General features: G+C 39.7%; 2 protein-coding genes across 2 annotated transcripts in view; one reads left to right on the plus strand and one right to left on the minus strand.

Moving 5' to 3' along the window:
* The window catches only part of LOC125178253, a 15224-nt gene extending 903 nt beyond the window's left edge, over window positions 1-14321 (plus strand). The window contains exons 3-10 of the mRNA XM_047881573.1: window positions 8441-8528; window positions 8726-8910; window positions 10983-11148; window positions 11561-11643; window positions 12336-12484; window positions 13548-13624; window positions 13948-14021; window positions 14168-14321. Coding sequence (XP_047737529.1) covers window positions 8441-8528; window positions 8726-8910; window positions 10983-11148; window positions 11561-11643; window positions 12336-12484; window positions 13548-13624; window positions 13948-14021; window positions 14168-14309 — 964 coding nt within the window. The 3' untranslated portion in view covers window positions 14310-14321. The remainder of the gene's footprint in view (window positions 1-8440; window positions 8529-8725; window positions 8911-10982; window positions 11149-11560; window positions 11644-12335; window positions 12485-13547; window positions 13625-13947; window positions 14022-14167) is intronic.
* A 318-nt stretch (window positions 14322-14639) lies between these two features.
* LOC108675413 (GDP-fucose protein O-fucosyltransferase 2) lies at window positions 14640-24672 on the minus strand. Its single transcript, XM_047881574.1, is given in 10 exon segments — window positions 14640-15076; window positions 15398-15587; window positions 16623-16803; window positions 17860-18049; window positions 19178-19281; window positions 20360-20562; window positions 20565-20618; window positions 21660-21795; window positions 23533-23659; window positions 24497-24672. Coding segments are annotated over 10 exon segments (1347 nt in total). The 5' UTR covers window positions 24508-24672; the 3' UTR covers window positions 14640-14925.
* Window positions 24673-26074: the final 1402 nt, after the last annotated feature.

Raw genomic sequence — 26074 nt, forward strand, 5'->3', positions numbered from 1 at the left:
AATATAATATAATATAATATAATATAATATAATATAATATAATATAATATAATATAATATAATATAATATAATATAATATAATGTAATACATAATGTATAAAAACAAGAATAATAATAATAATAATTACAGTTCATTGGGGAGGGCCACCCACCCTCTGTGGGGGCTCACCTCACCCCCCGTGGCGGAGAGTCTCCCCCTCACCCCCCGTAGGGGAGAGTCTCCCCCCCCACCCTTTCTGGGGGCTCACCTCACCCCCGTGGGGGAGAGTCTCCCCCCCACCCTCTCTTGGGGCTCACCTCACCCATCCCCCGTTGGGGAGAGTCTCCCCCTCTCTGGGGGCTCTAGGGCTCAACCCGCACCGCAGGGTAACGTAAGGTCTCGTCCTCCCCCTGGGGGTTTAGGGGCTCAACCCCCATCGCTGAACATTGGGGTTCCACGCCACTCATAGTTGGGGGTCGGGGGTTTAGGAGCTCAACCCCCATCGCTGAACATTGGGGTTCCACGCCACTCAAACGTAACAGGCGTTCCCATCCAAAAAAGTTTCCGATTTTTCGCCGATTTCACCGATTTTAGCAATTTTTAGCGCGATTTTAGGGTTTTACATAGGTTTACAGTCATTCCCAGATCGATAAAGATCATTTCCAGTCAAAAAATGTTTTCCGATTTTTTTTACCGATTTTTCGCCGATTTCGCCGATTTTAGGCATTGTTAGCGCGATTTTTAGGATCTACTTAGGCTTACAGTCACTCCCAGATCGATATAGATCATTTCGAGTAAAAAAAAAATTCCGATTTTTCCAATTTTTCGCCGATTTTGCCGATTTTTGCCCGATTTTTTTGACGAATTAGAGCCACGGGCATGACCCTCCCCCCCTAAAACCCCCGCTTCCCAGCTTTAGCAAAGTTTAGGTATACCACGTCCACGCAAGCTCCCTCCTCCAGCTGGGCCACCAGACGGTGATGGTGCTCCAGTAACTGCGACAAACAGGAACGATTACGCCGGAAGCCATGTTGGCCGTTATTGTACAGGTCAGCCTCTGCCATATACCGGACAAGCCTCCTGACCACTACCTTCTCAAAAACCTTGATCACATGTGAGGCTGTCTCTTATACACATCTAGATGTGTATAAGAGACAGGTATAGGCCAATATGAAATTTAAAGGCTCGAAACCTCTTGTACAACAATATGCAACAAATTAATGCCAATGTGCTCTCAAGTAGGGAAAAGAAGGATTTTTACGCAGGCAGGTTTTATTTGAAATATCAATCTCCAAGTTCCAAACTGTTGCTACGGAGATATAGAATGTACAAGAGATATTAATGTAATAGGCCCATGGCAAATGCAGTCGTGTACCAAATTATATAAGGAAGTGTTCCACGCTAAGCATATTTAAGCGATGATTCTTACATATTCTCGATGCATGTATTCGTTGTGATGATATTTTAGAAATTTGCTTACTGTCGATGATGGCGTGCTAAAGATTACAAGCAATATAGAATAGTTGACTCGTCGCTCGAGACATGCGCGTGCTCAGTCTTGGCTATTTTACATCCCTTTCGCCACCCTACTTTGCACATGTAATATTAATTCAACAGAAAAAATTTTGAAGCATCTACCAATGATCTCGAAGATGGTTGGGTGCGAAGCTAAGTACCAGAATATGATCCGACTCATGAGCTGTTCTTTAATACCTGGACAGTGCGTTCAATAAGTTAATTAGTTTAGTGGCCACAGGCTTACTAGCTCTTCAGCTGTCTTGCACCGAAAGTCAAGATGAACATCACCAACGAGTTGGAAGGTCTCAGCAGAGGTGGGCAGTAGCGCGCTCATGTAGCGGCCGCTACATTTTCAGTAGCGGTAGCGGCGCTACATTTAAGCAATTGCAGCGGTAGCGGTAGCGACACGATAGCAATTGTAGCGGTAGCGACACGATAGCAATTGTAGCGGTAGCGGTAGCGATATTTAAGTAGCGATACGAGGTTTTGCAGCTACAGCGCAACCGCTATATCTATTGATAAAGCCTTTAGATTTTACTTTTAATAGTAATATATATTATTTAAAAACCAGCATTATACATACATAGTATAAATTACAGAATAAAACTGTACGAAAGATTTCGGTGTAATGTTGTCAACCTCAGCCTGTTAATAGTGTCAACATGTTAGTTGTTACTTGTTAAGTTGTTACCAGTTACCACTTACAGGTATTTTTTCATGTTTCAGTTTGCTTACAGTTATTTTTACACAGTTATTTTTATGTTTCACCTTCCCTACATGGATGTCTACTTTAATCTACCAATCTCAAAAATAATCCACATATATATACAAAAAAAAGACTGATTTTTATATGTATATGTGGATAATTTCTTAGATTGGTAGATTAAAGTTCACATCCATGTAGGGAAGGTAAAACATAAAAATAACTGTAACTTTTATTTACTGTATCTAACCCTGGGGTAACCCATACTAGTTCGGTTAGGTTAATTGCAATAAAGTTGCATTGATATGTTTTAAAAATGTTTTATTATCATTAAATGTTAATGAGTAAATCCCAATAGCAGAACAATAAATATTTAGAGATTTCCAATAATTTTGGCCATTGTAGCGGCTAATGTAGCGCGCTACATTTTACTGTAGCGGTAGCGGTAGCGCCCGTTACAATCTAGTGGGTGTAGCGGTAGCGGTAGCGCCCGCTACATTTAGAGCATGTAGCGGTAGCGGTAGCGCCGCTACATTTCAAAGTAACGCTGCCCAGCTCTGGGTATTTGGTATATATGGTATATGTACTAATATTCGTAACGCGATAAACATTACGTTCGTACGTTCGTGTACTAATATTCGTAACGCTGGGATGGCGCTGGAGTCACAGCGTGCCTGTCATCAGTAACGTGCTCCTCCGCAAACTCCTAATTTGCCTACCTAAGAAATATTCAACCTTCCTGCGACCTGCAACCATACCAATGTGACTTCATGTCTAGCAAGCGCCGGTAGCCTAAACGGTTGGCCCACCCAGCCGAACCATCTTGTCTTCATCTTCGGTCTGAGAGTTCTCACTTACAGCTTGTTATATTTATTATTCATTATTATTTGTTACATGTAATTATTTATTAAACGATGCACATGCATTTCATCCCTTGTTCCTTTTTATAAATAAAACTTTTGACGACTGTGGAATCAGTTGTTTCGCTTTCTCACTATCCCGTTGTTAGTTTTGAGTCGCCGCGCTTCTCCGAGTACGACTGAAGATAAGAAGTCTTCAAACGCATCTTTCGTAGGACGCAGGGATCATTAATAGTTACCAGCTGAGCTCCACTAAAGGCGCTAATAGTCAAGAATGTGACGCTCCTCATGCTAACCAAGTAAGTGGGCTTCACTATGAACTATTGACTTGGTAGCAATATTGCAAGCTGTAGTTACATTTTCATTATGGAACGAATTTTGGTAAAACTTAGAATGGGAATTCGCATAGTTTTTATGTCTGTTAGAAATGAAATTGCGGGACGGGACTACATTTAACGTGCTATAGGAGGCAAGACATTGACATTTTAAGTACGATATGTTGGTATAGGTTAGGTAACATTGATGAAGGCAAGGTTTGGTTAGGGTAGGTTGGATTAGATAAGTTCCGATCAGGCTAGGATAGCCGATAGGGTATAGTTGAGGTTAGAGTAGGCATTTGTGTTTCTTCTTGTTAACTGGTTTCACCACATGTGCAGCAAAAGCAGTGAAGGTACTACANGAAACTACCCTCAGCAAGTGACAAGCAACAGCATCTTGCATCAGCTGGCCCAAATGAGGGCAAATAGACGGAACACGTCCAACGTTACATCCGACGACGACTCGGAGACGGAGGACGACGAAGGCGGCGCATCAGCGTGACCTTGGACTACGACGTCCTAAACTCATCATAAGGTCATAAGGTCATTAATCTGCGGCTGTTTGGTGTTTATCTGGAAATAGGCTAGACGTTCCTTTCAGGGCTGATAGGTGTACAATTTTGGTGGTACGCAGCTTCGTTCCTATTCAACCATCGACATCCTCTTAATCTTCCCCCGTCGTAATGGTTCGAAAACCAGACGAGTTCAATCGCCTTACGGTTGACTATGGACACCTCTATTCAATTATGGTCTTCAGAGCTGAACCCACTGGCGGCATGGAGGAAGACCGCCATAAATTTCCTAACAGTAAAATTTTTCCGAAACATAAAACTAAATCTCCTGCCACATTCCCGTAACTAAACGGGCAAAAAAAAGTTTCAGCATTCCATACCCATAGAGGCCTAACGGAACTCACTGTAATGCCGTTTGGCGCAGTGGGCGCTTGTGCTACGTACTTGTCACTAATGAGATTAATATTGGACGGCTTAGATATCTGCTTCTTTTCTGAGATTTTCATCCATTCCGTATCTTGGAGAGACTATCTATATGCATTGACAGCAGTCTTGGCTCCTTTAAAGGCAGCACGAGTTCACCGCCCGCCCCGCCAGCTGCCGCTTCGGTTACCCTGAGGCGAATCGCTAGGGATTCTTCGTAGGGCGAAATTCAGTTGCACCGAAATACGATAAGATAGTCTGTTCTTTCCCCAAAGCCACCTAGAACGAAGAACCTGAAGTAAATTTTAGGCCAGGCATCTCGACCGCAAAATTCATTCCAAGAGCCCCTAGCCTGACGGACCCTCTAACAAAGATGTCGAAAAAACTTACACAACTATCTCGAGAGAACCTTAAATTGTTAAAAAATTTCCTTACAAGCGATCCCATCCTCGCGCTCCCGGATGTGTAAAAACAATTCGCCCTCCGTACAGACGCGTCGCTGGTCGAACTGGGGACACTGCAATTGCAGTAACAGGACCCGCCTCGACTTGTCGCTTACGCGAGTCGCAAGCTCCTTCCTCGTGTACAAAGTACCTATTCCATCGAAAAGGAATGCCTGACGATCATATTCGGCGTCGACAATTTTAAAATCTACCTTATAGGAAAGGAATATGTTCTGGAAGTGGACATTCGCTCAATTATTAACTTTGTCACCGCGCCTAAGCTCGAAACTGACAATCAGTTGAATAAATGCTAACCTCTCTAAAGGCCCGTTCACACTAGGGGCAACACGCGAGAATCAAGTGCCTCAAAGCGCATGCAGAGGCGCTTTGCAGCCTCTACATGCGCTTCTTGACCGATTGACGAGCTAGCGATTTACAGGGGCCATGCCTCATGCAACACAAGCGCGGCGCTTAGTAGATAGCTATTAAAGAATTGATATCACTTGTGTGCTTAAATCGCAAATTAACTAAGAATTTAAATTAAATTAAAAATTTAAATCAAATTAAAAATCTAAATTAATTAATTAAAGAAATTCAATTCGTTCTATGGTTTCAATGTATTAATTTGTGACTTCTGATTTGTGATTCTAGATTCTACGAACTGACGATGGAGGTGGTCTCCGAAACGTTTTCTATAAATATATGAATTTTTGTAGGTTATTCTTTGCTTTTAAATTCTTAGTTAGTGGATAGCTGTCTGTGGTCCAGTAAGGTTGATTGTGTACGCTGGTCCGGCACACCAAATGTCGACTAACACCACTCTCGTTTGGAGTCACTCTCTAGTAGAGCGCCTAATTGATCTTTATAGAGAAAATGAATGCCTATGGAGTGTTCGGTCAAAGGAGTACAAAAATCAAAATGCGAAGGAACAAGCTATGGTAAAAATAGTTGGAGCTTTAAGAAACTTGTGTGTAGAAGTCACCATTGCTGAAGTTCGAAAGAAAATCCATACGTTGCGTTCACAATTCCATCGTGAAATTACGCTGAAACGAGAATCAACCAAATCTGGCGCAGATGCTGACCAAGTGTACAAACCGAAACTATGGTGCTTTGAATCATTGAGTACAAACTGAAACTATGGTGCTTTGAATCATTGAGGTTAATCAATGACAGGTTCGTCTCATCAATGACAGCGATGCTCTTCGTCAGTCAACGTCTACTCTCTATGAAGACATTCAGATTTCAAATGATGCAAGTTACTTTTACATGATGTGTTTAGTTTCTGTGATTTTAGCTACTCATGTCAATTTATGCATTACCGTTTAGCGATTTGAAAGAATGATATAATATTGGTACGAATATTGTAACTTTTTATTTAGGTCTAAATGGCAACTACTGTTCAAAGCGCGCGGTCTCGAGCTATCGCTTACAACCGTAGTGTGAACGGTTGTGCGCGGTGAGGCACTGCAGCTAAGGACTCAAAGCGCATGTCGATGCCACTAGCGTGAACGGGCCTTTAAATGGACATTTTATTTCGTTGCTTGTTTTTCACGTAGGTGACTTGGTGAAAACACTTGCACCACGAATGCATTGGAGATAGGTCAAAGTAGACAAGTGATGCAGTAGGCAGCCAGTTCCATGAAAGGATGATGATTTTCAAGATCAGTGAAATATTGAATGGCACCACAGAATTCAAGTGACTCTCTAGAATTCAAAACCACCAAACAAAAATGGTGGAGCTTGCGTCGCAGAGATCGGTTCGACCACCTCACTCGTCCTTGGCCAAATCATCACTGATCAGTAATCAATCAAGGAACAAGGATCATCACTCAGTCTCGTGCTCATATTGCACTAAGCACTTTTGTTAAATATTAACAATTAGATTGGGGTTATTTCTTCAAGCGGTAAACTTGCGGTTCCAAAAATGGCGGGAAACCTCTATTCGCGCCGGTTTGAGGTAATCTATATAATCCACGCCTGCATTGGTAAAGTTCAAACTTCTGGGTGGAACTTAAATTTGCAGTATGTCAGAGAATGCCATAAAAATGCCGGATTTAGGCAAATATACCTGAATACCAGATCTATAATATTCATACCAGACACCTGAAAATACCATGTTTGTGAAATCTGGTATAGAAATATACCATCTGACAACGCTGAGTCCACGAGCGTCGATCACGACCAGCTTCACTCGCGCAGCTCATACGCATAATAGGTCCAAACGCAATGTGCATGGCGCGACTACACAATGCGTGCTACCTCGTAAATAGAAGTGTGCCGTATGGTGATACATTAAAATCGTACAAACGATTAATAAAAAGCAATTTATTTTGGGAACGACATTTTCCTGTCGTTTACAAGTTGAACAAGTTTAAGAGAAGCAACAGCCGTCTCATTAGCTGGGCATCGTTTCAGAACCAGAACTGCTACCACACCGTTTCAGAACCATTTATATTCCAGGGAGGGGGGGAAACGTGGGAGCTGATTCACTCAGCCTTTACTCGAAGTGTAACTTCTTTAATTACGATCAACTTTCTTACGCGTTTCGTTCGTCTTGCTTCTTAGTAGTTTTGTTGTTTGTATGTACATAGTGCTTCAGAATTTATAAGTTAGTGTTAGTATGATTTGATTTGAGTATTGCAATAATAATCTGTTGATTTGAGTATTGCAATAATTGCCATTCGGGCAAGCACATACCCTTAATTTTAGTTAAAATATTAAGGCACGCTCTCAATTTTCTTAGAGGGGAGTCGTGTAAGGGCATGCGATCCAGTTTTATTGAACACATTGTCTTTCATCCCGATACTGACTTCCACGCTAGGCTGTCTGCTAAATTTAGATCCCGTTCTTCCACACTGGATAGGTGAGCTCCGTAACCGACTTGAACCTTGAACCGACTTGAAATGCCCTATTGCTGCATATATAATAATGATAATTATCATATATGATAATAATGATAATTATACGCAGCTGCCATGTATTTATATGATCAATTGCATGCGATTTGCAGCCAGGGTAAATGAACTACATTGATGCGATGAGGGGAATGATGATTTTGTTTCAAATATGCGAGCAGTTGAAAAGAAAGCACGAGAGCTGCAGCAAAACTTTTCGACAGACCCAAGTCATACACATTTACCAAGTAGATATGAATCTCTCGCAATGGAGGTTAGGATATTCGAGTTGCGGTAACTTTCATCGTGCCGATACGACATTGTATTGATAATCTCCGAGGCGACGAAAAACTTTAAACCTATCATGTACAAAGCTTTAACTTTTAAAAATATGTTCAAAACTTAAAAAACGATCGGAATGATTTCTGGTAACCTGTCCGTTCTTAGAAAAGTAGATAAATTCCCAAATCTATAGGAAATATCTTTATTTATTTGCCGTTCCATTGATGAAATATATTATGAAAATATTGGAATAAGAATGTGTTATTATTAGGATAAATAAGAACGAAAGCGATATTAACAATGATACTACTAATTGCAGGTTTATTTAAGCAGAAAAAGCTGAAGGAAACGACTAAAAAGATTTAATATGTATCGCAGAAAGCCTAAATAATTCGGGTGTTTTGGTGAGGCCAAATTTATTTATGCTTTTCAGAATGCTTATGATGAGTTGGTTTATGAGTTCACGGGGTTCAGATTTCACGAGCTCCGCATTTAATTATGCTTCACATTCCACGCTGGCCTCCAGAAAACCCCAGAAGAAATTCAGCAAATTGGCTTCAATGAAGTAGCAAGGATAGAAGCCCCCATGCAAGAGGTTTGCTAATCATTTTCGTAATAATCGCTTATTTAGAACTTCATACACAACTACTTAGTGACGTGTTAATGTAGAAAAATATATCTGCAATAATCTTCATGTAAATCAAATGCGTTACTTGAAGTCTATTTTCATTGAAACTAGATTCTTATAATTTAAATCCTATTTCCAAATATTAAACTATCGTTGTTACGCAGTTCGTGTACGAGCTCGGCTACAACATGTCGACCCAGAACTTCTCCAACATGATCCTGAACGACCCTGCCAACTTCTACACCACAGCAGAGGTGGATCTACTGAACGGCTTCCGCTACGTCGTCTACAACGTCACCACGCCCGCGGTGCCGCTCATCTTCAAAAACATTCCGTCTGCTGAAATCATGTGAGCTTCATGGCTTCTTTCTCTAACTTTTATATCCCAGATTTGTCTCTTCATTAAGGATCTCTATATATTTTCTGAATTAAATGTTGGCATTCAATTTCGTATATTATCGAATGGCGATCTAATGAATTCATTATATATAAAATAATTCATATTATTATTATGTTATTAAGCAGTTATAATATTGGTGTAATGAATAAATACACTTTCAAGGTCTGAAATAAATTGGGTTACAGTGAATTGGCGTGGGTTCAAATACTACCAAGTATTGACGCAAATAAATGGTTTAGTTATTAATTATATTCCGAATTCGTTGACTCATGGCCATAATCACGAGTAATGCACATCTACGAATTGCGTCTTACTTGATCGATTGAATAATCATTCATTATACTTAAAGTTTCAAATACTTTGAGCACTCGTAGCGTCGATCGCCTGAAGATACTCAACTTTTTCAAAATAAAATAGTAAGTTAGAATTGTCTTTATATCAAAGTTATGACAGATCACCGAAGGCACCACTGAGAGCTAACCAATTGAGTGATTTACTCTCACCCTAATTCTCGCGCATGCGTGAAGCGCATAGCTTACATCAAACTTGAACAATCTAGGTGACTTATTCAGTCATCTATTCATTTGACAGTCAAATTAAAAGTCTAAAATCTAAATAATATAGATCAGAGACCTGTTATCGATCTCAGTCGTTATATCTCGACGAACAAACTTGTGAAGGTCATTTCCAAACTATTGGTTTAACTTTATTGAGATGTCTGTCTCCTCGGACACATATAGCAGAAAAAGCACTGTATGGATAAAAGATTAGGCTACTAGGCCTGCGGCCAATTCTGAACGGCGCAGAAGTTTCACAGCTGGCTGCAGGAACCACGTACTCCTCCAATTTTCGCTTTGCTTTAACCGTCCGGCCACCTCGCCGATTTTGAGTAGAAATTTGAGCAGTTGAGTGATGTATTGAACTTGCAACTCACTGTTCCAATTTTGGTGCTCTGAATCTTAACCACCCCGCACCCATGGCGTCACGATACGGGAAAATAAAGCATCAAAGGCAGCGTATTTGACGTAGCATTAACAGCCACGTATCTGACATAGCTACAACAGCCACGTATCTGACGTAGCATTAACAGCCACGTATCTGACGTAGCAGCATTAAATAAATAGGCCTGGATAGGCCTGTCGCCGATTCTTGTACTTTTCTTGACTAGACTGGCCTTACGGACGGTAGATTTAAAATCGCTCCTAGATATCAGTTGTTCCGTAGGGTACGAGGCATTTTAGACTGAACATATGCTCATGTATGGCCTTGTCTAGTCTGTTCTTGAACGCGTTCATACTCGGAGCGTCAACAATATCTTCAGGGAGGCTGTTCCACATGTCAGTGACTCGAAGCGAGAAGAAACGTTGTCGCGTGGATAAGTTGAACCGCAGTTTCATGCGCATAGCTTACATCAATCTTGAACAATCAGTGACTTATTCAGTCATCTCTAGTTCTATACAATTGGCAGTCAGTTAGAAGTCAAAATAATATAGATCAGAGACCGGTTATCGATCTCAGTTGTTATATTTCGACGAACAAACCTGTGAAGGTCATTTCCAAACTATTAGTCTAACTTTATTGAGGTGTCTGTCTCCTCGGTCACAAATGGTAATAAAAAGCGCTGTCAGGATAAAAGATTAGGCTATCAGGCCTGTCGCCAATTCTGAACGGCGCAGAAGTTTTACTGCTGGCCAATTTTCACTTTGATTTAACCGTCCGGCCACCTCGCCGATTTTGATCAGAATTTAGTAGCCTGCAGTTGAGTGCTGTATTGAACTTGCAACTCACTGTTCCAATTTTGGTGCTGTGAATCTTAACCACCCCGCACCCATGGCGTCACGATACGGGAAAATAAAGCATCACAAACAGCGTATCTGACGTAGCATTAACAGCCACGTATCTGACGTAGCATTAACAGCCACGTATCTGACGTAGCATTAACAGCCACGTATCTGACGTAGCATTAACAGCCACGTATCTGACGTAGCATTAACAGCCACGTATCTGACGTACGTACACAGAGTGCAGGCCGACCCTACGGGTACGGGCGCCTATTATCTAGCGGGCTCGGACGACGGGTCACGGCCCGGCGTGTTCTACGTGGGCACGCAGGATCTTAACTCATCCCCCAAGTACGGGATGCTTACCCTCTCTCTGCACGAGGGTAACCTTGGCCATCACCTGCAGGGCTCCGGGAGCGCAGTCGTGCACCACCAATTTTGTGCACCAATAAGCCCTGAATCGAACGCCTTGGATCTCTCCGGACATCCACCAATCAGCCGTGCACCACTCGGCTTTGTCCTCTTCCGGCCTTGACCACCACTTGCCGTGCACCACCAGGCCGCGGATCGAATATGACTTCCGGACATCGTTAAATTACGTAATTTTACGCTTACGGCATCTGAGGTTAGGTTTCAGATAGCATAGTTCTGTTCCAAAACTTATCGTCCTTCGACAAGTGGTCGTTCGACCGAGGGCTGGTTCGACCCACGGCCTAGATACGGACGGCTTGAAGTGTTGAAGGCTACGTTCCGGAAGGCAGGATTCATGATGGTCCATTACATCCAGGGCAGTGGTGGTCTTCGGCAGGCGACCCCAGGGCTCCTATGCCCTCGAGTCTCCTAACTTACCCTACTTCAGGAGTGCCATGGAGGACAGGAACTACGGATACGCTCCTTCAAGGCAAGTTCTTTAGTCAAATAATGACAATTATTTTTTCAACTACTATGGAATATGTTCCACATTTTCAGTAATATATTGTTACTATATATAAAAGGATCTATGGGATCATTTAATTCTTTTTTCCTTTCAAGGAATTTTCGGGAATAATAAAAAAATCGAGCACTGCATACTTTCGACAATTTTTTGTAACTGATTTCGTCACTGAAAGCGCATTAGTATAGGGTAAGCTTTGAAAATTTGGAAAAACTATCTTCCTGGTAATAGCTCCTACGTATTTACTGCGGAATCAAAATCTTCTCATGTATATTCAAAAGTACAAGAGAAAGCGAACCCTTTGTGTCAAGGTTTCTATTATAAGAAAAAAGGAGGCTTTCTTCCTCTAAATCAACATTTGAACCTTGGAATAGGAATCCATTAGTTTCTATGTTCTTTGCCGATTTCATTTGGTAAACAGATTTGTGAAGTCTGAAATTGGGACTTTAATACATAATTTATAGTTCGTGACTGCCAATCGTGGCTTTCACTCCTAAGGGAATATTTATTGCGGAAGATTCAGTCGCTTAAAATCCTAATATGCGTCATAATTAACATAATCTAATGAAGTTCGTGAGACTAAATCAGAGAAAAACTTGTTGTTTCTGATCTGATGTTGTTGTTGTACTCTGAAAATTGACTCTGGTAATTTAAATTAGGTTCCCGATCCGCGCGTGCTACATGGAGGGCTGGGGCTTGTACGCCGAGAGCACAGGCTTCGACATGAACCTGTACGGCGACCTCCTCGAGCGCTATGGCCACTACTCGGACGAGATCTTCCGCGCCTGCAGACTAGTTGTCGACACCGGTAACGCTGTGTACTAGGGACTAGGAAACAATGGTAACGCTGTGTACTAGGGACTAGGAAACAATGGTAACTCTGTGTACTAGGGACTAGGAAACAATGGTAACGCTGTGTACTAGGGACTAGGAAACAATGGTAACGCTGTGTACTAGGGACTAGGAAACAATGGTAACGCTGTGTACTAGGGACTAGCAAACAATGGTAACGCAATGTACTAGGGACTAGGAAACAATGGTAAGATCTTCCGCGCCTGCAGACTCGTTGTCGACACCGGTAACGCAATGAACTAGGGACTAGGAGACAATGGTAACGCTATGTATATTAGAACTAGGGTAATAATGTTAAGTGCACACAGCAGCCATCTTTAGGTTGCAAGTGCAGATGATTTGATAGTAAGACTGTAAATATCAAGTAGCAAAAATTATTATACCGGAGTACAAGTTGAAAACTTTTATAACAAAACATAACATAGTGATCTCGGCGCTGAAGTGTAGGCCTGATGGGAACTGTCTCCAATTATTTTAGTTTTCGTGCCTTGTTCATAGATCTAAAATCGTGTCATTTGACCGGATCTTTTCATGACTGGCGATAGTTTGAAGTAGCTACTAGACTTCCACCGGGTTCGATAAGGAGCTAGGCATTTCAAATCTGAACATATATTTTTCCATAGCTTTATCTAGTCTGTTCTTGAACGCGTTCATACTTGGAGCGCCAACGATGTCATCGGGGAGGCTGTTCCACATGTCGGTGATTCGCAGACTCAAACTAATCGTAACGACAGTTGTTTATGCACTCAAATGTTTTTTAAAATTATCTCTGGATTTAATATCTACCGAGGCGTATTACGTGGAACAGAGGCGTGTATATCGAGAATGGTTACTAGGTAATGACGCTACTCTGTATACAATCATCGTATCAGTTTTGAAATTTAACCGAACAAAATATAATGAAGCTTCGAACTTATCTTGTGACTCTCAATCATAGATAGTTTTTATTAATTATTATTTAATAAGCGGAATGGTTTGAATTGCAAGCGAGAAAATCTGAACGTTTGTGTCACCACCAGGCATGCACGCTTTGGGCTGGACGAGACAGGAAGCTGTTGATTATATTCTGCAGTACACCGCCCAGTCGGCGCTCGAGGCCGAGATGAGCTCTGTCAATCTCATCATTGTCATGTCTAATTTTCCCTTCAAAAATTTTAATCATATATCCCATTTCGCTTCGTGGACTTTTCCGTCCGTCGTCTTCCGCCTTTTCCGTCCGTATTTCCCACTTAAGGCCACAATCGACTAGTCGAAAAAAATCTTCGTTGCATGCTAATTTATTTTCTATCGTTGTATTGTTCCATTCTGAAAACAAGTTGCCAACTATTGCAATAAAGGTCAAGCTGTCCTATTGTAACAATGCTATATTCACTTTGAATTAGATAATTTATCAAGCAAAAGCATTAATTTTGTTCTCAGAACGAGGTTGACCGCTACATCACGTGGCCGGGCCAGGCACTCGCCTACAAGTCAGGGCCTATACTTTCAACAAAGTTAAGAGATCGTAAGTTCATCCGCCAATCATTGACGGCCTTTCAAGCCAAATCCACCAATCATAGACAAGAAAATAGAGCGTAAGTACTTACGTCCACTTAGCGAGTTTTGAAAGTATGGCCCCTGGGCAGCTGCAGATTTCGAGCTTCAGGTCGAGCGCCGAGCAGCAGCTGGGCAGTCAGTTCGACATCAAAGACTTCCATGACGTCATCCTTGACAGCTTGGGACCGATGAGTGTCGTCGAAGAAGAGGTTAATGAGTGGATTGCAAGCACTCTTAATCCCTGAGAATGCGTCAGGTTTTGCAGCTTGTTGAATACTTAATAAAGAGAAAACTTAAAACTTAACAGAACAATCATTACCTTCGATCTTTGAAGTAACTACATTGAGAAACCATCACAATGTTAAACGTTCTGTGGATACTTTGCAGAATGACTAGAAATAAAACAAACTGCCTACATTCGACATACAAAAAGGCCACGGGGTTCAAAAATGGGGCTGAGAAAAACAATTAAAAGACTATAATAATATATTCTCTATTGCTTGTTGCTTTCAATGGCAGAAATAGCATCCTTAATTAGAAAATAAATTAAAAAGTTTTGTAGAGTACCTAGAGATTCATAAACCTATTGATAAAATAAACAAACCCTTGGACATAATGGTTAGTAGCTGCTGTACATAAAACCTACAAATTTCTTTGGTGACTCGTATAAAAAACTAATGGGAAAGCATTTCCAAATTTTAAACGCTTAATATAAGAACTGAGCTTATCTAAATGTGGAAATTCTCCATGACTAAAATGAGGAATTAACAATAAAAGTAAAAAAGAGGACATGTTTGAGCATACAGAAGATCGTAGATCAGTAAACAGAAGATCGTAGATCAGTAAACAGAAGATCGTAGATCAGTAAAGTATGAGCCAGCGAGCGGGCTGCTCGCACGGCTCGCTGGAGCCGCAGAGTCTGTTGAAGGTTGAGGCGGCGGGGAAGCCAAGAATTTCTCGCTCGTCTTGAATACGAAACGAAAAAGTTGACTCGTGCGTCCCGATGAAATGCCTGCAATGTTGAAGATCGTGAGCACGCACTAAGTGAAGTGTCTCGTCAGAGAACGCAAGGGCATTTATTAAGATAACGATTGCTCAAAGTTTCTGATAAGGATATTAAAATACGTAGCGATTTTAGTATCGGTAACCCTGCCCATGAAACTTATTCCGTAATTGATCCACACTGCAAACGTTGTGGCAGACAGTAATATATATAAAATAAAAATGTTTATGTAGTTAATGTGTTTAGTGATTACTACACTAAAACACCAAGTAATGCTAAAAAAAAGCAGTTAAATAAAAATACCAGAAAGACGCATTTCCGCTGCCCGACCTGGCGTGAGAAGCGATGATCTGGTCGATGATGGCGAGCTGTCCATCAGAGAAGCGTGCTGCGCTGCCGTCTGTTGCTGCGCTGCCGTCTGTTGCTGCGCTGCCGTCTGTTGCTGCGCTGCCGTCTGTTTGCTCGTCTGTGAAGCGATACACTCGCGCAGAGTGAAGCTGCTCACGAAGCTCAGCTACTTCTGCACCCAATGGAGCAAAAATAATATAACTCAGTACTCACTGCAGTGAGTGACAGAGAGCGCATTTTCTCGTCGACGAAAACATGATTCTTTTGCCGAACATGAAACATAGATTCCCACTCAACATACGTAAATCGTCAAATAAAATTCTGAACCAATGTAAGAGAGTTATGAAAATGAAAACTCTGGACGGAAAAACATGCTTCATTGAAAATATTATGCTGTTATAACTATTCATTACAGTATTAACAACTCACTTCAGTTCCTTTCGTATCACTTGGTATATCGCCATACCATATTCCACAAATGTGTTAGGTTGTTGTTGTTGTTGTGGTTCCCCGGTCTCAATTTTACAAGAGACCCCCCTCGCGCAAGTACGACACCACCGACAGGGGGTCGCTCCAGAGCTGTAGGGTCGAGGTTATGTGGTGGTGTTGTCTGAGTTCCTGCCAGAGCGGACATTCCAGGAGAATGTGGGTGATTGTGTGGGGAGCTCTCTGGCAGGATGGGCAGGTGTCTGTGTCCGCTTGACCTATTCTGTTTGCGTATGTTTGTAGTGAAGGGTGGTGGCCGCAGCGAAGCCTGGCTAGGTGTACTCTCTCCAGTCTAGAGAGCTGTGTTTCTGTGCTGCTTATGTCAGGTGGTGGGTGTCCAAGGACTTTGTTGTTGCCGGCCAGCTCCAGCGTTCTAAGTGTCATGTGTTAGGTTTAGATGGTGCTTGAAATGGATATTTTGAGAGTTGGTACATTTGCTCAACTCCATCTTACAAAATCGCACGGCTGGTTTCGTATACAGCGACACTAACCGTGTGTAGAACGCGATATAGACCACTCCACTCACCCACTCTAGACCGCTCCACTCACCGGTCTGGGGCGCGTCGGTGGCCAGGTAGACCTCTCCACTCACCGGTCTGGGACGCGTCGGTGGCCAGGTAGACCCCTCCACTCACCGGTCTGGGACGCGTCGGTGGCCAGGTAGACCGCTCCACTCACCGGTCTGGGACGCGTCGGTGGCCAGGTAGACCGCTCCACTCACCGGTCTGGGGCGCGTCGGTGGCCAGGTAGACCGCAGTGAGGCGCAGTTGGTCTAGCAGACCCCTGATCTGCTGCGCCGCGCGTCGCGCGTCAGGCACGTCGCCAGGGCGCGCGCGCACAAAGTCGCGACGTCGCCAGTGCGCCCCCAGGTACGGCCCCCCCACCGGGGGACGGGGGGCCTTCTGTCAACATGCAGGGTGCTTTAATGAACTTATTTGTGAAGTAATGTAGTTAATAATTAGAACTTAATTGTAAAGTTTTGCGTTTAAGAACTAACTAAACTGCAGATACTGCGGATGCCAACATGCAGGGTGCTTAATGAACTTTGTGAAGTAATGTAGTTATAAACTAGAACTTAATTTAAAGTTTTGCGATTGAGAACTAAACTGTGGAGAGAAGTGTGAATTGAGGTCCGCTGCAAGCAGTGGAGAATTAAACATAATAAGAACAATACTCTAATTGAGCACGAGATCTAATTATATGAGACAACGTAGATTAATGATATTTCAAAATGACGGAACTGGAATTCATATGAAAGACATGAGGGAAAGTTTAAGGTAAGAGAAGCTCATATAGTAGAATAAATTAGTACTCTACCAAAAAGGCGCTATAGAACAAGAAATTGAACACATTCAATTTATTAATTAAAAATTTAAAAGCAAAGAATAGTCCACAAAAATTCATATCTTTATAGAAAACGTTTCCTGCTTTTAAATTTTTAGTTAACTTGCGATTTAAGCAAATAAGTGACATTAATACAATTTATTAATGTGTAGTTGCGGAAAGATTTTAGATGGCAACAATTCTAAATTGTTGAGTGAAAGCGTGTGCGCAGAGTTTCATATTTCAAAGGTAATTGATAAACCTAACTTCATCAGCTCAAATAACTTTTAAAATAATTACAAGAACGTAATTTGCAACGATTAACACATATAAAAAAGCTCAATACTGCATCACATGAAAATTACCGTCTGTTCACATGAAAATTACCGTCTGTTCACATGTAAATTACCGTCTGTTCACATGAAAATTACCGTCTGTTCACATGTGTCTGTTGACATGAAAATTACCGTCTGTTCACATGAAAATTACCGTCTGTTGACATGAAAATTACCGTCTGTTCACATGAAAATTACCGTCTGTTCACATGAAAATTACCGTCTGTTGACATGAAAATTACCGTCTGTTCACATGAAAATTACCGTCTGTTCACATGTAAGTTACCGTCTGTAAATTACCGTCTGTTGCGTCCAGTCCGAAGCGAGGGTAACTTGGTCGCGTTCATTGGTGGAGTTGAGCTTCGTACGTCTGTACTGCGTGGCGGCCATGACGAGGTCGGCAGCGAAGCGCATGGAGCGTCTGCCGCGCCAGTAGCTGCGGTCCCCGAAGTTGTCGTGCAGGACAGTTTCTCCTCGAGCAAATGCTATGCTAAATAACGTGGAGTAGAGACTATTACAAACTAATAACTAATAACTTAAGGTCATCATCATAAAAATATACCATAAAAATCGATAAATGCCTTACAAATATACTGAAAAATAACAAATACGGTGTTCTTCAGAGATAATTGTCAGCGGTCCCAAGTTGTCGTGCAGGACAGTTTCTCCCCGAGTAAATGCTATGCTGAATAACGTGCAGTAGAGACTATTACAAACTAATAACTTAAGGCTATCATCATACAAATATACTATAAAAATTGGTAAATGCCTTACAAATTTACTGAAAATAACAAAAAACTGTGATAATTGTCGTGCAGGACAGTTTGTCCTTGAGCAAATGCTACGCTGAATAACGTGAAGCAGAGACTATTACAAACTAATAACTAATAACTTAAGGTCATCATCATAAAAATAGAGACTATCAGAAACTATTGAAATTAATACCTACTAACACAAGCTCATCATCATAAAAATCTACCATACAAATTGATCAATGCCTTAAAAATCTACTGAAAATAACAAATACAGTAATAATTGTCAATTAAAAACATTTAAATACAACAAACAATTGAAATCGGTAAACTTAACTCTTCGAAAGTATACCGAATACGTAGTCGTTTGAAAATTATCTAAAGAAAAGAATCATTTAAATTATCAATTCGGTTGTACTTTAACACTTATCTGAAACGTACATTAAATACTAGTTTTTAATTACTGGAATGTGATCCAACTGCTGTAAAAAAAACAACTGGATATCTACATCTGATAACCTTTCACTGCACAAAATTTTACTTCAATAAATGGGATCCAGAATATTGTTTTAAACCAGAAATAGTGAAAAAATCCTAACCCATTGTACTTGAATACGAACAAAGGCAATATGTATAAGGACATTGCGCTTGAAAAGGATTCACAAAATTTACATTTAAATTTTATAAAATAGCAAGCCACACCTCAGGTTGGCATGGTTTAAGACTGAAGTCAAATAAGGAACATATAACAGCTCAAAAATAATAAAAAAATTAGAGAGCGACATGTTTTAGTGATTGTAAGAAACAAGAAATCTTGACTCTTAGCGCCGTCCTGAGGGGAGTGAGGGTAGAGGCGCTGCCATTACCTGGATGGCACGCGTGCCACGAGGGGAGTGAGGGTAGAGGCGCTGCCATTACCTGGATGGCGCGCGTGCCACGAGGGGAGTGAGGGTAGAGGCGNGTTACTTTCCTGCGTGGCATGTGGTTACTTTCCTGCGTGGCATGTGGTTACTTTCCTGCGTGGCATGTGGTTACTTTCCTGCGTGGCATGTGGTTACTTTCCTGCGTGGCATGTGGTTACTTTCCTGCGTGGCATGTGGTTACTTTCCTGCGTGGCATGTGGTTACTTTCCTGCGTGGCATGTGGTTACTTTCCTGCGTGGCATGTGGTTACTTTCCTGCGTGGCATGTGGTTACTTTCCTGCGTGGTATGTGGTTACCTCCCGTGAGACATTTATCAACTTTCTGCGTGATAAGTTATCCTTATAAATTAACCTTATAAGGTTAACGCTTTATAAGTTAACCTTATCACTTTCTGCACGACCATAAGAGTCCAGGGCCTATACTTTCAAAAAAAGTTAAGAGATCGTAAGTTCATCAGCCAATCATTGACGGCCTTTCAAGCCAAATTCACCAATCATAGACAAGAAAATAGAGCGTAAGTCTTACGTTCACTTAGCCAGTTTTGAAAGTATGGCCACTGGTTAAGATCTTTCACAGAGGCAATGTTTCACGTCTTGAGGCCTTCCATTGTGGCAATGTTCTGCAGGCTGGGGCTTTCTGGTGTTCAGGGTTTTGCAGATTTACACTTTCTTGTGTAGAAATATTACATGGTTTTGAACCTTCTAGCATGGCTATCTTTCACAGTTTGTGACATTTTTATGTCAAAACCTTAGAATTCTGTCCATATACTTGCTGCAGACGTTAAGCACCAGCACAATTTATCACATCAACAGTAAAGTATGAAATATCATAGAAAATCATAGCAAAGAACCAAGTATAGAAAATATAACACCACCTTTTGTAGGTAAACAGAAAAATGAGCAGTCACACAAAAGGAAAAATGCAATGAGAAAATGTTCTATAAAGCAGTTTTATTCATTATATGTGAAATCTTGTAGTATTGCATGTTATGCTCACAATTAGAGAGTTATTTTCATTAGTATAGATTAGTACAGTTAATATTGTGCTGAAATTTTAATGATATATTTGCTCTAATGTTCAAATGATAGACTATAGGCTGATCTACCTCCTATGCTTGAACGTTCACCTGAAATTTTGAGGTTCAATGCAGGGTCGAATATCAAACTTTTCTTGCCAGTTTTGGCCCCAGCCTTCAGCGTAGTGCTGCAGGACGTAGAAACTCTGTATGGAGTTGCCCATTTCTGCAACAGGGTTGTAGTTATAACTTAAGGATAAAGCAACAAATGCAAAGCTACATTTTACTTGAATCTTCATAAGCAAAGTCAGCCCCAGCCTTCAGCGTAGTGCTGCAGGACGTAGAAACTCTGTATGGAGTTGCCCATTTCTGCAACAGGGTTGTAGTTATAACTTAAGGATAAAGCAACAAATGCAAGGCTACATTTTACTTGAATCTTCATAAGCAAAGTCAGCCAAGTGCTGTGGAAAATTACTGTTGAGTTATCCACAATCCCAGTATCCATTTTCCATCAATCTAGATTCAATTTACAATTATGATAGAGTTACTTCTATACCATTATTCTAATCCACCGAAAATTGAATGGAGTTTTTTTTATGAAAAGAAATAAATCGAGCAGCCATGACAGGGCTAGGTTTGAAGCATATTTTAAATTGTTTGTCCCCAACTGCCACACCTTCTGAAAGTTGTCAACTAACAAGCACATATGAATAATTCATTCTCTCCAATGAAATTCATTACATGGAAAATGTAATCAGATATGTTTTAGTTATAGCCGCAGTGAAGAACAACTGATCCACTACAGCTGCTATTCCAAATTCATAGCAAAATTAATGCAGAGTATCAAATAGAGCTTGTATATCGATTATAGAGCAATATAGAGATAGAATATATATCGAATAAAGCAATAATATCGATTTAATTCTCAATACAACAAATGATTAGGTTACAGATTTCTTTGATTTCTCCATTTTAAGCAAACACATTGGCAAAAGCCTGAGCCCTGAGACATTAATCAGGACTCCCTCAGGGAGCAAACAATGAAGTAATAAATAAGAAGATATTACCTATACAACATAAATATCACTATAAAACCATAAGATAGATAACAATCAACAGATATATTAGTAATGATAAGAATACCTATAATACAATGAAGTAATAAATAAGAAGATATTACCTATACAACATAAATATCACTATAAAACCACAAGATAGATAACAATCAACAGATATAATAGAAATGATAAGAATACCTATAATACAATGAAGTAATAAATAAGAAGATAATAATACAACATAAATATCACTATAAAACCACGAGATAGATAACAATCAACAGATATATTAGAAATGATAAGAATACCTATAATAGAATAATATAGAATAATAGAATATAGAATAGAATACCATTTAAATATTCTTGCAGCTCAATCACAGGAACATATTTGTTGAAACTTTTCAAGTCAAAGAAGTCTGCCCAGGCAGCAGGGGGAGCACTGCGCCTGTTGAACCAATGATATACATTGTCCCATGGCGGCAGAACCTGTTCAGTAAAATAACTAATTAAATATTAATTATTAATTAAATAATGTTAGATAACATCATCATCAACAATCTGAAGTCAAGCACCTCTGAGATGTTAATAAATTTCTTATTAATACCTATATATATATATAGTCAGATGGGGTAAGACAGGACCGAAATCACTAACAAGCCTGTAGCATCTATACCATGAATAACTAAAAAACCCTAAACCTATCACAAGGTGTATCTATGCAATATGCTTCTAAGCTACAACTCAGATTTTTTGCATACAACACAGTTTTCTGTACAGATTAAAAAAAGTGAGCTGGTCCCTTCTTACCCCATTGGGGTAAGATGGGACCAGGCTGGGGTAAGACAGGACCAAGTGGTAATTCTTATGTTACAAGGTTTTTAAATAAAAGTACAAATCTGATATTCAATATTATCAACCTAGAAACACATTATATGATTAAACAACCACTGGTTACTGTTTTGTGTTGCAGGAAGTCAACTCTAATATCAGTCACATTGGAGTTTTTGTCATGAAAAAACTTTGTTAAGCATAGTAATAGTGGGTTGGCTTTGGTTCATTGTAGAGCACTGCTAAATGCTTCATGTATATTCCATTAGTGTCATTGTCTGAAAAATTTATCAAATTGATAATAAAACCAATGGATAATAACTTAAGTGTCAGACGTCATGTGTTTTCTTGCTAACTGCATTTGTGGTGCACTTCTTCAAACATAGCTCATGCCCTCTCACAGAGTTGTGATCATAATTATTTTTCATGTTTCACACAGTGATTTTTCCCCCAGCCAATCTAGCACACAGTTCTGCAGCTCACTAATGGGAAGAGACATCCCTATTTTCTATATCCATTTGATGCAATTTAAAATAGTGCACTAAATTTCTCTAATTAAAAAAGCTAACAAGTTATAATGAAGTTTGAGCCATAGATAAAATTTTTGACCAAAATACTCCATGTACTGCACAATAATATATTAATTTAAAAACTATTTTTGATAAACGGTACCTAGGGTAATAGAGGACTATTTGTGGGGTAAGATAGGACCACTTGTGTGGTAAAACAGGATCATTTAGTGGTCCTGTCTTACCCCATGTCCGGTCCTTTTTTACCCCATTTTAGAATACATGTCAGGCAGTGATGGTAGCAGGTAGGAATGCCTAGTATGTCTCAAATGTTGCCTTTTACTCGAGGTTACCTGCCTACATCCACAAACCTGGCCAAAAAATTTTTTGTCATTAGACAGAGCTTATTTCCCAAACAGGGTTAACTATTTTGTGACCCTTCTTTACATAGGTTTTCTTTAAAAATTAGCCAGAAATTCATTATTTGCAGAAGAGGGTTGAAACAAACACTGAAATGGCAGGCAATGATTGCTCTAACATATTCTTTTATCAAATTAAATTCAGTGCAATTAGAATGCATGCCATGGGCTGGTCCTTTCTTACCCCATGAAGGCTGCGATCCTGTCTTACCCCATTTGACTATATCTTATTTCCTATCATCTTTGCAATTATTATCATTATAATATAAATCAAAACTAACTAAAAACTACCAGTTCATTGGAGCTGAAAGAAAATGGTTGAAGAAATTTGAAAGGATTGAAAGAACTTGCTCATTTTTTAATGGAGAACGAATACAAACACTGCAAAGAGGTTACTGGAACAATAATATACATAATTTGTAAAATTAATTCTAATTACTAATTATCTTGCATGGCTCAACACTTGCCAATATCCACTCCTCATTGAGCATCCTCGTCTTGACATTAAGAGAGTGCACAAATGTAGCAAATCGAAGGTAGACATCCCGACGTAGGTTGAAGCCTTCACCAATGTTCACTGAATAGAGTAAATATCTGAAATGTTGGATTGCATAAGACAGAATATCGTCATGGTAGGAGAGATATATTCTGATATATTGAGAGATATATTCTGATATTGATACAGTTTGGGACAGAATGGCATGTAATATTAATTATTTTTCAATGATTTATAAATATTGACATAAAATTACCGAATCATATTTATGTGACTTAGCAGAAGTTGTTATTCACTTACCGGCAACTGGGGTGACTTTGGCCACTGTGGGTGACTTCATACAACATTTATTATTTTGTTTTGCTGCCATTTTTTTCTGTTGTAGTGGTGGCCGAAGTCACCCCAGTTGATGGTACTTCATGCTATCAGTTCAAATATAGTGCCATGCATATTTGAGAAAAGAAGAATTTAATGATATCTTCCATATCAACCCACTTTGTTCCAATATCTTGTTAGCCAAATGAGGGCTCAATTTACACGATGCAGTATGAGAAATGGCATTACAATTAAAAATATATATTTTCTATTCTATATTTTGATTGAACAAGAAGTGACAAGAAGAAAAAAGTGCTCATGATATCAAAATTTATTTATATAACTGATTTAACAATCCCTTCTTAAATGAAGCAGCTTTTGAAGTGAAAAGCTATGGTTCAATACACAAGAAAAATTACAGGTACGTAACTCTATGCACAAAAATCCTAGTTATTGTCCTAGAAAAATAAAGATGCTCAGCAGTGTTCAACAGAGGTTAGAACAAAGAAGCAATGCATCCGTACTAACTTTCAGAAACAAAAATACTAATATTTTTCTCTAGGCAGGAATTTATTGACACATTACTAAAAAACCGCATTATATATATTGAATGAACTTACTTTTTTTTCATAGGAGCAATGGTGTTGGAACCACATGTATCAGATGTAGTTGCTGTACAATATTCTTCTGTTAATGATTGGTCTTCAGTAAAAGCTTTGCAAAAGCTATGTGACAAGATAGCACATAAAAAAGTCACAAAAAGCTTCAGAAAAATTTTAAAATCCATACCACTAGTTTCTGAATAATCAATAAAATAGAGGAACATAATATTTTTATTGATAAATGTAATATTCTTAAATAATTCTCAATTTGTTTTAGATAATCACACTTGATGCCATTAACTTATAATGACAGATTTGCAGCAAATCTGTTTGAAAATTTGGGTTTGGTTTGAAAAGTTGCAGGCAAAAAAGGTGCCATTTTAAAAAAGAAATTCATTAGGCAAGGGCCATTGGAACAAGTCAAACTTTTGATGTCCGCAGGTATTTTTGTCTCATTTACAGCTGGCTTTTACTCTTTTTTTTTAAATTTGTGTTGCATTGGTTGCAAGCTATGTGCCATTTTTGGATTCACATGATTCCTGCTAGATGAATTATTTCTAATCATAAACATAAGTAGGTATACAATCAAGCTTCAAGATTCTTAAGTTATCACAAAATATGTCACTTTAAAGGAAAAGTATCAAGAGGTACTGCCACTATAAAATATGTCCTTTTGAAGAGAAATTTCAGTATCAAGTAGGAAAATGTTCCAATCAAGAAGGTACCATCAAACGGGCTAAATCGCGACAGTCGTTCTACATTTCATAGAAATGTTGTAGCAGCTAAACTAATCAAAATACTGGTATTGTAAAACTAAAAATAGTGGCATAAAGTTCAACATTTTTACTATCTATGTTGTAGTATAAAACAAGTTTGGAAATCATACATTTACTACCTTTAAAAAATCCCTGAAAAAAGTGTGAAAATTGTGATTTTGGAAACGTACCTCTGCTAAGGTCTGTAGCAAAAAAAATTTGTTGCATTAAAAATTTTTATTTACACAAGAGTTGCACACAGGTGTTGGCTTAAAAACACAATTGACGGACTTTGACTATCTCATTAAAAAAAAAAAAAATTGCAGCCATTTCTACAAAATGGGGTAATAAGGGACCACTGTGCAGAGAGTGAACGAAGATTTAAAGACCTACGGCGACGCATTATCGGTAAAATTTTCGCCTTCAGAAGATCTTGCCGACACATTTAGATTGAAATTCTTGCATTTAATATATTTCTCAGTCTTCAGCCAACTATTTAGAAAAAAAGTAAGGTTTCCGGTACGTTGGATGGATTACGATGCAGCGAAGCTTGTCCGGAAATCAGTTGCGATGAGTTCCCGCAAAAAATGTAAACAACATTTTTTCGATTGCGTAGTTTCGGTCGCATTAGAGCGGTCAGACTGCTTTATTACATGTTCAGTTGACACTTGCTGTACAACCGGACTGTTTTTAGGGTAAAATTAGTTATTTGGGGTAACACGTGCATGCAACCTTGTAATAAGTTCGTGGCTTGTAAATAGTTTGTCATTACTCAGCGTCAGCGAAAATGGCTTTTCATTAAAAATTACCCGGCGACGCATCTTTAAAATGGCCGGCGACG

Source organism: Hyalella azteca, unplaced genomic scaffold, assembly GCF_000764305.2.
Source record: "Hyalella azteca isolate HAZT.00-mixed unplaced genomic scaffold, Hazt_2.0.2 contig8316, whole genome shotgun sequence".
Classification (NCBI taxonomy): domain Eukaryota; kingdom Metazoa; phylum Arthropoda; class Malacostraca; order Amphipoda; family Hyalellidae; genus Hyalella; species Hyalella azteca.